Source organism: Eucalyptus grandis, chromosome 3 (assembly GCF_016545825.1).
Source record: "Eucalyptus grandis isolate ANBG69807.140 chromosome 3, ASM1654582v1, whole genome shotgun sequence".
NCBI classification, from domain to species: domain Eukaryota; kingdom Viridiplantae; phylum Streptophyta; class Magnoliopsida; order Myrtales; family Myrtaceae; genus Eucalyptus; species Eucalyptus grandis.
Genome location: NC_052614.1, coordinates 1530952 through 1543262, shown reverse-complemented (window position 1 = coordinate 1543262; position 12311 = coordinate 1530952). Strand labels below are relative to the sequence as shown.

Genomic DNA, 12311 nt, shown 5'->3' with positions numbered 1-12311 from the left:
TTGGATCCAATCTACTATCCTGGTCGGCCAAGAAGCAACCTCATTTCTAGATCTTCAACCGGCAGTATCGTGCACTTGCTTCGACCACGGCTGAACTCACTGGATCACATTTGTGCTACGAGATATAGGGATTTCTCTTCAGCCACCTACTACTATATATTGTGACAACAAATCAGCAATTTCTCTCACCGCCAATCCAATATTACATGCTCGAACCAAGCACATTGAAGTTGACTTTCACTTTGTCCGTGAGAAAGTCTCTTCTGGATCTATTCGTATTCAGTATATTTCTACTCATCTACAATTAGCGATATATTTACCAAGTCTCTATCCCGCTTATCTCATCTTACTCTCCAACCAAATTGGGAATCGAATCTTTTACCCCAATTTGAGGGGGAATGTTAGAGAATCAAGATCCCCAATCCTCTGTAGGCAATACCTGCTCCGCGAGCTCCCAACCTCACACTTTTTCCAACTTCATACATCTAAAATCTGTCCACTTCGTTGGGAGAAACTTTATGATTTGCATCAAGGGATGGGAAACAACCTGTCATTTACTGTTGAATGTCCCTCCTTGTCTTCCGCAGACACATGTCTGCGGCAGATACACGTGTCTGGAATATGTTTGAAACAAACATTTAGATCACTAATGAGTTGTATATGGAGGGGGAGAAAAAGGTACAAGTTGCATATGTTGGTGATAAGTACTTCGAAGTTGAAATTGTGCTCTGGCAATGGCAGATACACGTGTCTGGAATGATCTTTATATTTAAGACCCATATCAACATGTTAAGCTCCGTTCGATATAACTCAATTAAATGTTGCAATCAAAAAATAAAAATATTAATAAGTGCTAAAAAGTGGAAATTCACTTGGCATAGTAAGGAACGGTTACTTGATCCGTTAAGTAGGAAAAAAAAAATAAACGGTAAATAAAGTACTGCCAATTATTTTTTGAAAATCGACTGATAAGATCATGGTTCCATGTTTGATCAGAAATTAGTCATATATAGCCACCGGTTTCAATGATTGTTGGACAAATTTTTATTTGTATTTTGGACATTTAAAACTCAGTGCTTAAATAAACGTCCACAACTTTTTCTTTACTCCAGAAGAGAAAAGAGCTTTAAAACCATTTAAACTAACATGGGAAATTATGGAGAGTGCTTTCAGGAAACTTATCAAGACTTATTAAATATATTTTGGAAACTTGAGAGATTTGATTTTGAGGGTATGTTTTTCCCCTCTTCTTTTTTTGTTTGGACATGTGTTCATTTTTCAATTTCAAAAGCATCTCGATAAGTGTCACTGAGGGCCAAAAGAGAAAGTATCTCAATAAATGTTCATATTATTTATCTTACCTAGGACATTTGTTAACTCTATTCAAACGTATAACTCAAGCTTCTAGCTTCATTCTTAGAAAAGAGAGGGGATATCAAGGATAATAATGGGCTCTATCTTGCCAATCTTTATATGTTTCATTAAGAAAGAAACACTAAACTTGATCCTGAAACTAAATCAATGCTTTTCATTGCCTTTCTTACTTTCTTCTTTTTAAATTCATTATGTTAGTCATGAAATCAATCGAGATCTTCTATGATCAAGGCCTAGGGGGTTATGATGACACACACCACCACGACGCTCTAAACGGGCCACAGTGTGATGTCAGAGTCGTGCCCCACAATACAAAGTTCAGCAAAATTATTAATTTAATACGGATTTAAGAACTATCTATTTAAGCATACGCCCCCATGTTTAGAGCTTGCCCATATCTCTCCTCATCTCCTAATCTCTTCATTCTTATTCTTGAGAAGCAATCGCATTCAGATGGAGTCCAACTTCAGCTCCGCACCAACTCAAGCTCACCCCGAGACCATGGACTTTCTCTCCCGCGCATGGTGCGATTTCGCGGTCCAAGCCTTTCAGCCTCCGTCGCACGATCCTCATAACCAGTCGATTGTCCTGCTCGATCCCCCGATTGAGAAACTAGAGAAAGAGATGAGCTCTCCTGACAATTTCCTGGTAAGTTAAAGTTGAGCGACTTAACTTGCTGAAAAATCGCGTTATCACGCGCGAGTTTTATTTTGGTGAGAGGAAAGTATGATGTTGAGATGTAGAATTTGCAGAGGATGGACAATAGCGTGACCATGGATGATGCAGCTTTCAAGTCTTTACCTCCATGGAAATCAAATGACGTCAAGGTAGATATAACGCAGTGAACTCAAATCATGTATTGATACTCGGACATAAATAACTGAATAATTGTACTAATGATAAGATATTGTTTCATATTTTTTTCCCCAGTCGTGGATATGGATGCAACAGGCTATGCACCCAGAACTAAACTATAACAGCTGTTTCAGGAAAAAATGGGTAAGTGAAATATTTCAGATATGTAGCAACGTGAAGCTTCATGATTGATTTTTCAGATGATTAATGCTAAGATTGTAAACTAGAAGCCGGTCGCAAAATTGTTATGGCTGATTAAGATGCGACAGCATGCAAGTGAACTTAGATTATTTAGACAAGGGGGTCGTTATATTCAGACGTTAGACAACTGTTTGCCTTGTCATTTTAACATTAATTTTCATGAAAACCGATCTTAGTGATAAACCGATCTTAGTGTAACTATCGTTATTGTTTTCGTAATTATATGACTTTTCCTATTGGATTGGATTTCATGCTCCCTTCGCACAGGCTCCGTGGAAGATGATGTCGTTCAAGATCATCTCAATTAAGAAGTGGTTGAAAGAGATGAAGCTAAAGAGGAAGGAAGAAGAGAGGTTGCAAAGAACCGAAGTTCATGCAGCGATATCGGTGGCAGGTGTGGCGGCTGCCCTAGCTGCCATCGCTGCTGAGAGCTCAAAGAGCGGTGAGCCTTTATCCCTGGGCTCAGAGAAGGAAGCAGCGGTGGCATCTGCAGCAGCCCTCGTGGCGGCACAGTGCGCGCAGGTGGCGGAGGCGATGGGAGCGAAGAGGGAGCAGCTTAGCAATGTGATAAGATCAGCCACGAGCAGCACCAGCGCAGGTGACATCTTGACACTCACTGCCGCAGCTACTACATGTAAGGCGCTCACTTTTCAATTTGATTTCTCTTTAATGAAGCTCGCTTATTTTATGATAGGGCAATTTTAGTTCATCAATCTGAAACTTAGTTTATTTGGTACATGCGATCAATAAACACGAACGAAATTAATACACGCACTCAAGGCATAATTCATTGAGAAAACTCTCTTAATTCATTCTGAAAATTTTTGATAAAAAATATTGATTTGCATGAGAGATAAAGCAATATTTATAACTAAAAGAACCCCGAAAAATGGAAATGTTCAAACTAGGAAACGAGTTAGCATGGAATCCTAAATCAATTCTAAATCGAAATAAACCATATCTCAAAAGTCCTAGAAATCTTAAACATAGGAAACTCGACTCCCGCACATGAACTTATATTTCACTAATTTCACCTTTCTATGCTCCGGGGGATATTGAAATATTCATCGAAACAGTTCGTGATAAATTCAAACCACTAAAACGGGGTTTTCAAACGGTTGGCTAGGGTGGCGCGGTGCCACTTGATCAGCTATTTCAGGTTTCTCCCCAGACCAAGTCCTTCCATGAACATGTTTCGAATCCTTAGAAGTTCCGCCTCCATGGTTGTATAGATGCCTTAAGACGGCGAAAGGCCATCAACAAGGCATGCACCCTTCATCTTCACTAGGGGGACATTGCTTCGATTGTCGCCTTAATCAAACATGACTCCTCTTTCCAGCGATCTCGCCGACTCTAATACAAGCATAAGGGGTGATAACAAGAATCTAGGAATACACTAGATTTGCAAACCCGAGTTGCGGTTCGCAAACATGCAAATTTATGCAATAACAAAGAAAATTCTCTCAATTCATTAGTTCATCTTAGCCAAAGAATAAAATTAATTTTATCAGCCAAACTTATTCCTCTTTTCCTTATAAGCTGAGCAAATTTCACATTATTACTATGTAATCTTCTCAATTAACTCTATCTGTCATGTATTGCTTGATGAATGCCATGTTCAGCATTAAGAGGAGCTGCCACACTCAAGGCAAGGACCGGATGCAGGAACAGATTAAAGGGTACTTCACCAGTTCTTCCAATTGACCAGGACCAGAACGACTTTGACTTCGACTTCGACAAAGGCCGTTCGGTCTTAGCCAAAGGTGCTGAGCTCAGCATCGAAACGCCAGATGGTTCGTAAACTTGGGATCCTAGTGCATAACTCTACTACTAATCATGCTATAATCGTCTATCTTATTTACTAATTACTATCGTCTTACACCTCTAAAACTAATGCTTTTCTACTTTATGAATCAATTCGGACAGGGAGGTACGTGGCGAGAACAGTTTCCTTATTCCTAAACAACGAAGCCAAGGTGTGTGTTTATGTCTACCGGCGAGTATAATTTACGATATACAGGAGAAAGATTTGTGAATTTTAATGGCCGCCTAGGAAACTAAATCCGTTCGAGTCGCAAGATTATCATGCATATGAAATTTCTTGTCTTGTATACTGGTATAGATATATCAAGCAATATTGAGTGCGAATTATCAAGTGAATCGACCATGCCTCGTTCTTACTTTTCAGGTGATTCTCCAACTTAGGAAGCTCAATCTGTTGAAAAGCAAACAGGAAAGTACGTTCTCTCTTTTCCATCTTGGCCTCTTAAACGTCCACGATTCTTTCCCTTTTCTGTAAATTTATGTGACGATGGATTCGAATTAATCTCTCACCATTATCGTTAATCACTCGATGAATATGCTTTTTGAATAGGCATTGTATTGGACTTGCATGCTGAATTATATAAGGATGGAGAGGCCGGAGAGACCGAGACATGCTATCTCATTGTATTGACGACAAGCCGTGGAACAATTAAGCTGGACATGGTGGATGATTATCGACGATACAAGTTATGGACAACCACTATCAATCATTTACTGATCCTGTCCGCTTCATTTAGCAACTATGAGCTTCAGTTCTATAGGAAATAAAGCCCTAACATATTGTATGGATGCATTATAAAGTCGTTTATGTATATTAATACAATATTTGTCAAGCACATTATTTCTTTCTGCCATAGTCGCGGCTTAAAGAACCAATAAGGTGGGAGATTAGCAAAGACACAATAGAGATATCATGTTTCTAACTCCTTATTTCTTGATTGAACTTAAATGTGGGGTTGCCATACAAGAGCAAACCTTTTTAGTAAGTCTAAATTAAAAAAAAAAAAAAAACTATTGAGTATGAAATTGTTTTGCCAAAAATTATCAATGAAATACCTTTCGATTTGTGTATCAATGAATAGATCGATGAAGGACGTGCATAGTCATCTGTTGATTCTCGGATAGGAAATGCAAATCAACAAGAAAATTAAAAAGTACTGAGACTGGAGACAATCGTGTCCAACTATGTAAAAAAAGTACTAAGATGTAAAACTAGGAAAAAATGAACAATTGTTGTTCATTGATTGATGGGCGATGCCCTATACGAATTATAATTCTAGAATTTATGGCTACTACCAACAGTTCATGATGATTAGAAAGAAATTAATACATTTTACATGGCTCTTAGAATTCAGCAGCTTGTATTTAAAGATGCTTAATCAACACAAACACAATTCGACTACCCAAAGTTGCTTCTCCACTCTACACATCCAACATCACCGGTTACTTTTGAACTCCCTTGCTCCACTACTCCACGGTTGTACCAACCCACATTTCTCGGCCTCTATTATTAGTGGCTTCCGACATCTTTGGCATCTAATACCTGAAAATTGTGTCAGTTTCACTTTTTCATGCCTATGTCAATGACCCTACCAAGTCGTGTCCTGAATTTTCGGTTCAATTGCTTAGATGACTACTTTGCATCCAGCTCATCACAAGTCATGCTAGTCACGACCCTTTGTCGACTAGGTTAGGATTTATCTACTGACGCTCATGTTATGGGGCTTAGTTTTTCCCTGTTATGTCTTCCATCAGCTTGAACCATTCACTTTGTCAATTAACTATACTTGTCGGTTGAAAGCTTTCAATACTTGACAAATTTTTACCTCTACTGTATTTCATTCGGTCTTTCTCAGCCTAAGCCGACAGCCGAAGACTTCGGCATTTTTTGCTGTCAACGGAAAGTGAACTTGATCCCAAAATATCGGGAATCAATTTAAGGAATGACCAACGGTGTACTCCTCTGGCTCTTATATTAAGTTTGAAATTAAGTGCACAATTATTAACTCCAAAAGTTAAAATTATTACAGTGTGGAACATACTTTACTTTACAGCTTAGTAAAGTAGAGAGAATGTCTGACCCAAAAAAAAAAAGTAGAGAGAATGTCTGACCCAAAAAAAAAAAAGTAGAGAGAATGAGAGAGGAAGAGCTCACGGTCTAGGGATTCGAGGGGGCAATTCCACTGTTCCGTCAAAATAAACTGGATTATTTTTTTGTATGGGCTGACTTCTAAAAAAGTTCATAAGGGTAAAAAAAAAAAATTGTTAAGAAAACATTATTGATCACATGATTTCCCAAAAACTTATTGAGAACTTTCCAACAATTTTATGAAATTTCAAACTATTTTTCAGAAGAAATGCTTATGTGGCCGTCTTTAATTCATTGTAAGAATAATATTATATTTTGGGCTGCAATAAAATAATTACAAATTATTGCAGGTCAATTTCTTTAAGAAGTGGTGACTCACAATCTATTATTATTTTCACAATAGCTCAAATATAGCATTAATGCATACGATTGTCAAGCATCGAAAGATTTTTCCTCGAAATGTAGATGTTTGGAAGATGAGAATGCAATTCCTTTATCAAAGAACATGATCTTTTTTTTTCTTTTTTTTTCATTCTTGAGAAAAGAGAAGCCCACGGATTTGGTGCTAATGGCAGTTAAAGATAAGGTACTAGTTTCAGTGGGAGACTCCACCAAGAATGTATGAGTCAATGACAATGGTAAACATGAAGTTTTTTCGGCAACGGTTCTTTCCAAGCAAGATGCAAGAGGGGACGAGTCTGTCTCAGTACTCAGACAAGATGGAGAAGATGATCAAAGAATATGGGGCTAATTCCATAAAAAAGCATCAACTTTAGGTCGATGGACAAATCTGGCCAAAACTTTTTTTTGTCTCATGAAAAAGCACAAACTTTAGGTCCAGGGGACAAATCGGCCCGAACTTTTTTGTCTCGTAAAAAAGCACAAACTTTAGGTTAAGTGACAATTCGGCCCCATTTTTGTTTTGTCTCATAAAAATAACAAAAACCCCTACCATTAATTTTCTATTTGAAGTTAACCTTATTTCAAGAGAAAAGGTTCTAGGTTTGTGAGGTTGGTGGATCTCATTCATGGTTTCTCTTGACATGCGGTGATCTGGTTTCATATTACGACAAAACAATAAAGTCTAGCGAGAGAAATTCAATCGGGAGATTTTTTTACTTGCTAGTGAAGTATAAGAGATGGCATAGTTTCACCGTTATTCTTCAAGCTATGGCTCAAACAAGAAGAAAATGGATGGTGTTAGCCAACAAGTGCACATGGATTAAGGACAATCCATGAATATAAGTTAAGGGTGGCCAGATTTAGAATTTAAATGAAAGTTAATGATTTTTTTCCAAACAAAAAAAAAAAAAAAAAAATTGGGCCAAAATTGTCACTCGACCTAAAGTTTGTCTTTTTTACGAGACAAAAAAAAAAGAGTTTGGGCCAAAATTGTCACTCGACCTAAAGTTGGTTTTTTTACGAGAAAAAAAAGTTTGGGCCAGATTTGTCCATCGACCTAAAGTTGGTGCTTTTTTTGGGAATTAACCCAAGAATATGATAGCAAAGCCCTTTTTTCACTGGATTATAGGAGAGGCACCAAGTACAAGAATATTTGGTGGTCCAGCCCTACTATTTCGGCCACACACCTCTCCACTCATTGATTGCCATGTGCCTTGTTAGGGCCACATTTCAAATTTTCAAAAACCCCTTTCTTAGTCACTTATTCTTCTTCCATAAAGTACCCCTCAATCACTTTGAGCCTTGAATCACGCAAAGTTGAACAATGTGATTACATTTTCGACTACTGAGAACATGTGTCATTTGCTCAAATTGTAAACCTAAGGCGTGGCCAATTGAAATGCTGGTGCAGTGTGTTTGTTTGTACACACGTGCTTTACCTTTGTCTGGAGAGGATAATTAAGTTGGGTGTCCTTACTTGGCTAAGTCAATGTTCGGTATTCTTTTTTTTTTCCAGGTGAAGAGAGCATTAGTCTATTACTAGAGCGAAGATTAGTGAATTTCCTAATGTCACTGTCGCATTTTCAGAAAACCTTAAATCTTTGCAAAAATCTTTTACAAGCTTCTTTAAAATGAGAGCATTCATATCAGAACTAGCACTTTTTCTCTTACTAAACTCATGACAACGAAACTTTGAAGTTTTGAAACTTGGTCATCGGAATGGCTATGCCTTTTGTGGAGATGACGAAGGTGAAGTTGAGGGGTGTTTGTGAAAAATCTAAAATGTAAACTTCCACCTAGACATATGGTGATCAACGAGTGGAGAGGCGCGTGACCGACATGGTAAGACGGGACCACCCGAAATTTTCTCTTCCCAGGGTGGAGTGGGAAATCGCAAGGACTGCTTTTGGAACGCCCGGGCTTGTGGGGAACACACCGAGAGCAGACGGAGAGATGGAAGAAGACCTTCACCGTTCTCGGTAAACTTTCTGCAGTTCATTCTCTCGGTTAATATGTACTGTGCCTGTCCAGTGTAGTGAGTGGAGGCGTGAATGAAGAAGTGAACGGTGGGATGAGGATGGTGGTGGAGATCACGTCAGAAGGTGATCGTAAAAATTTTCCTCCAAGTCTAGACGTCAATGCCCACGGCGACAGAAAGAAATTGACTTTGAATACTTCTCTTTTTTTGTACTTTTTTTCCTCCCCCATTAGCGAATGTGTTTTGTTTTTATAAGTGAAGAATTTGGGCTCCAAGGATAGAACTTTAACTTGCTGTCTGTGGGTGAACGTTTGTGTACTTTCTCTGCTTGATTATTTTTTGCTCTTGATTGTTTATATTCAGATTGCCATTCCTTGAGGTAATGAATCTTTCCAAATTTTATCGTGTGCCCACAATCCTTTTCTTGCCAAGAATCCTGTGCCTTCATAAAATCGAAACAATTTGCACGTTTCCTAATTAGAAAATCTTCGCCTCTCGTATCCGTATTTGCCGAAATTCTCAAAGGATATGCCTATCCTCTTCCCAATTTAATACAAGAATATAATCTTCCTAGTTTAGGCCATGCACATGTGATTGTTCGCCATATTATATACATAATACATATATTTAGTGGGATTGGCCAAATTTTGTACTCCTGTGGGCTTAGTCCATATAATTTAATCAAGCTCAAAACTTCCTTCCACCAGTCCAATTCGAAATATAATTTATGTGGGTTTGTTACTATCCAATGAAAATTCTCTTGATATGCAAAAAAAATAATAATAATAATTAATAATATTTTTGTTTAGTGGTCATGGTCGATCCCTAATTCTTTTATGCAATAAATAAGTAAATAGGTCATCAAAATTTAGATGTCAATATACTCATAATGAAATTAATATGATTATTTGCAAGCTAAGTCATATCTTTTCACAATACACTTGTATAATGCGATGAATGAAATAATAAGCATCTTAATCAATATTGAAATCGCAAATGATTTTCTTTTATCCTTTTTCTTATCAATGTCTCTCTTTATGACCTTCGAGAACAAGCACAAGAGATGGAATACCGTGCAAACCCCATGACCCGACTAAGTTCAAACCTTTGACAGTTGTCCATGCCTTGATTTTTTTGTTGTTGGTGCCTTGGCCTTCCACGTCTATCTATTTGTATTACCAAAATCTCCTGTTAGTAAAATGCTTTGTATAAGTACAGAGAAAATGATTTACCTAGCCTTCAAGCAACTAAACGCACCTACTAGGCTACTAGTGTCCATCTCTGTCGGAGAAACTCTTCTGATTAGTGGGTGATGAACATGGTGGTAAGTTTGCGTTCCTAGCTTAGTAAACCATCAATCAACGAAATGATTGGAGGCTGACATAGAGGAAATTATAGCGCCTCCTTGTATATATGCAACACAGCACACTTATTCCTACCAAGGACAAGACGTCATACGCTTGTTGTCTTATTTACCTACGTAGATGATCGATGACACGACGTGAAAAGAGAAGGATGCTTGGTAACTAAGGCAATAGACAGGCATGTATGCCCCACGATACTTTGCTAGTGACCCAAACCACAATACAAAGGGACAGATGGGACAGCATCATACCAAGATTCATACAGTTTTAGAAGGCTCTTAAGAGCACGAACTCACAGCTTCAGCAACGCTATATAGTCCGCTGTTCTCTGAAATAAAGTCTCGACGTCAACATCGACGTCGTCGCACCCCGGAATCATGTTCCTTAGAGTTCTTACTTTTATTTGTAATGAGAAAACCCGCCTCTGTCGTGTCTTGGTTGAGCGGAGGTCGCTTTTCGATCTTGATCTTTCTCTAATGATATCGGGAGCGTCAAAAGAGCCTCCACAGCTTCAGGAATAATATTAGCAAGGGTAATGCATATAGAAGTTTTTCCTTCTCTCTCTCTCTTGGTGGGAGGAGAACAATTGCATTGTATGTACAGAAGTTTCAACCCCAGGAGGGACCACTACTATCCCAAAATGTGGGACACACAGGATGTGTTTTCAATTTCTCTCGTCACTTGGTTGAATAATTATTGTTGGATTATCATACTATGCATCAAGTCGAATTGTGTCGAAAGATATGTTTCCCAAAAGTCTTGCTAGACAACGACCCATGAATATTCGTTTAAATTCCAAAATTTCTCTACTATTTCAGCTGAGATAATATTCGATTGGATGCTTGTTCACATTCATCTAACACGGTCCATGGAAATTAAGTTTTTCAAGGATTGCTACGAACAAAAATCCATTCTATATTGACATTATCGATAAAGCGAGGTATTAATCCAGTAAGTCATTTATTTGCTATATTCATATCTGCTCTTTGATAACACTCCTTTTTTTTTCCTTTTCTTGATCCATCTTCAAGAACACACACTTGCCAATTGCCAATCTCCTCCCATAAACAATGGCCTCCTTCAAACACTAACACCGCATAGATTCCACCACATTGCATGCTGAATAATATTCAGTAAAATTCACATTTAAGGCTGTCCCGGTTAACTTCTGCGCAAAGACGTTTGTGATCAAGATCTGCTCGCTAGGAATAATCCATCATACCCTTTTTTTGCATCAATGGACAGCTATAAGAATGGATTTCACATTTGCAAATCCCATCAATTCAGCCATTCATGCGATGGACCTATGCAGATGATAGGCAACTAACTAATTGTGGGGTTTGAATTCGAAGCAGGCCTTAAAATATGTTTTCCAAAGGAAAAACTACAACAAGAAAACTCTGAAGAAAGCATCGTTGTGATATTCAGATGAACCAACTAATTATCTCTTAATAATTGTCTTGCAGATTCAAGTGATGATCACATGAGTGGACTAATCCTTAGCATGGCCTCTTTCTTGATTCAGCATGGAACCATATGATATGACAATGACGTTAAATAGTTGTAATACGATATATCAATTTCCTACACCCAAATTGGCCCTCTTGGAGAGACATTATTGATGAGACGCATCTGTAATTGCAGGGTCGCTCTTCCATTGTCATGGGCATGTTGCACGAGCTAGCTGCATGTCCACTTTCATGATGCGATGTTCTAACTAGGTATTAGCCTTTCTAATTCAAGGCAGCCAGAAAAATGGCTTCAAGGGATGATCTAGATCAATGCCCACCATCTCATACAGTGGTTCAAGATGACGCCGGCTGTATTGGAAAATCGGATAATGTGCACTGATGCAGCCCGCATTAAAGACCAGCTCTCTCGACCAAAAAGATCGGCCCGCATTCAAGCTCGACGAAACCGAGAAGCTGTATCGACATCTTGAGTCCATCCCGGAAGCTTGAAAGACACCTTGGAAGCTCGCGTGACACTTTTACTAGTTTATAGTTTCCATGCCCTTTACTATATCTCCTTGTTTCAATGCTCCTTTATTTCTCCTAGTTTCAATGCTCTATCTTTATTTCTTTGATGATATAAGCCCAATTTCTTGTAGAAGACATATGACTTTTGATGAATGAAAAAAAAACTTTGCTTGAAGCAAGTATCGTGAACCTTGTAAAGTTCAACCCTTGAAAACCTAGAAGAGTTTTCACTCCGTCCTTGAAGA

General features: G+C 38.3%; 1 protein-coding gene across 2 annotated transcripts; it reads left to right on the top strand.

Moving 5' to 3' along the window:
- The first annotated feature begins 1770 nt into the window (after positions 1–1770).
- LOC104435994 (VAN3-binding protein) lies at positions 1771–5108 on the top strand. Of its 2 annotated transcripts, none has more exons than XM_010048726.3 (8): positions 1771–2022; positions 2127–2201; positions 2305–2373; positions 2698–3064; positions 4053–4223; positions 4357–4406; positions 4619–4667; positions 4805–5108. In XM_010048726.3, exons 1-8 carry the CDS (start codon positions 1828–1830, stop codon positions 5020–5022), a joined length of 1194 nt encoding a protein of 397 aa, XP_010047028.1. In that variant the 5' UTR covers positions 1771–1827; the 3' UTR covers positions 5023–5108. The 2 variants fall into 2 exon arrangements, with proteins under 2 accessions (XP_010047028.1, XP_010047027.1); XM_010048725.3 differs by having other exon boundaries at positions 2118–2201.
- The last annotated feature ends 7203 nt before the right edge of the window (positions 5109–12311 follow it).

Excerpts from the sequence above, each read along its gene's own strand:
- LOC104435994 (XM_010048725.3), top strand. The coding sequence starts at position 1,828 with ATGGAGTCCAACTTCAGCTCCGCACCAACTCAAGCTCACCCCGAGACC. Across the intron at positions 2,023-2,117 it reads GCTCTCCTGACAATTTCCTG|AATTTGCAGAGGATGGACAA; the intron begins GTAAGTTAAAGT and ends GTTGAGATGTAG. Across the intron at positions 2,202-2,304 it reads GGAAATCAAATGACGTCAAG|TCGTGGATATGGATGCAACA; the intron begins GTAGATATAACG and ends TTTTTTCCCCAG.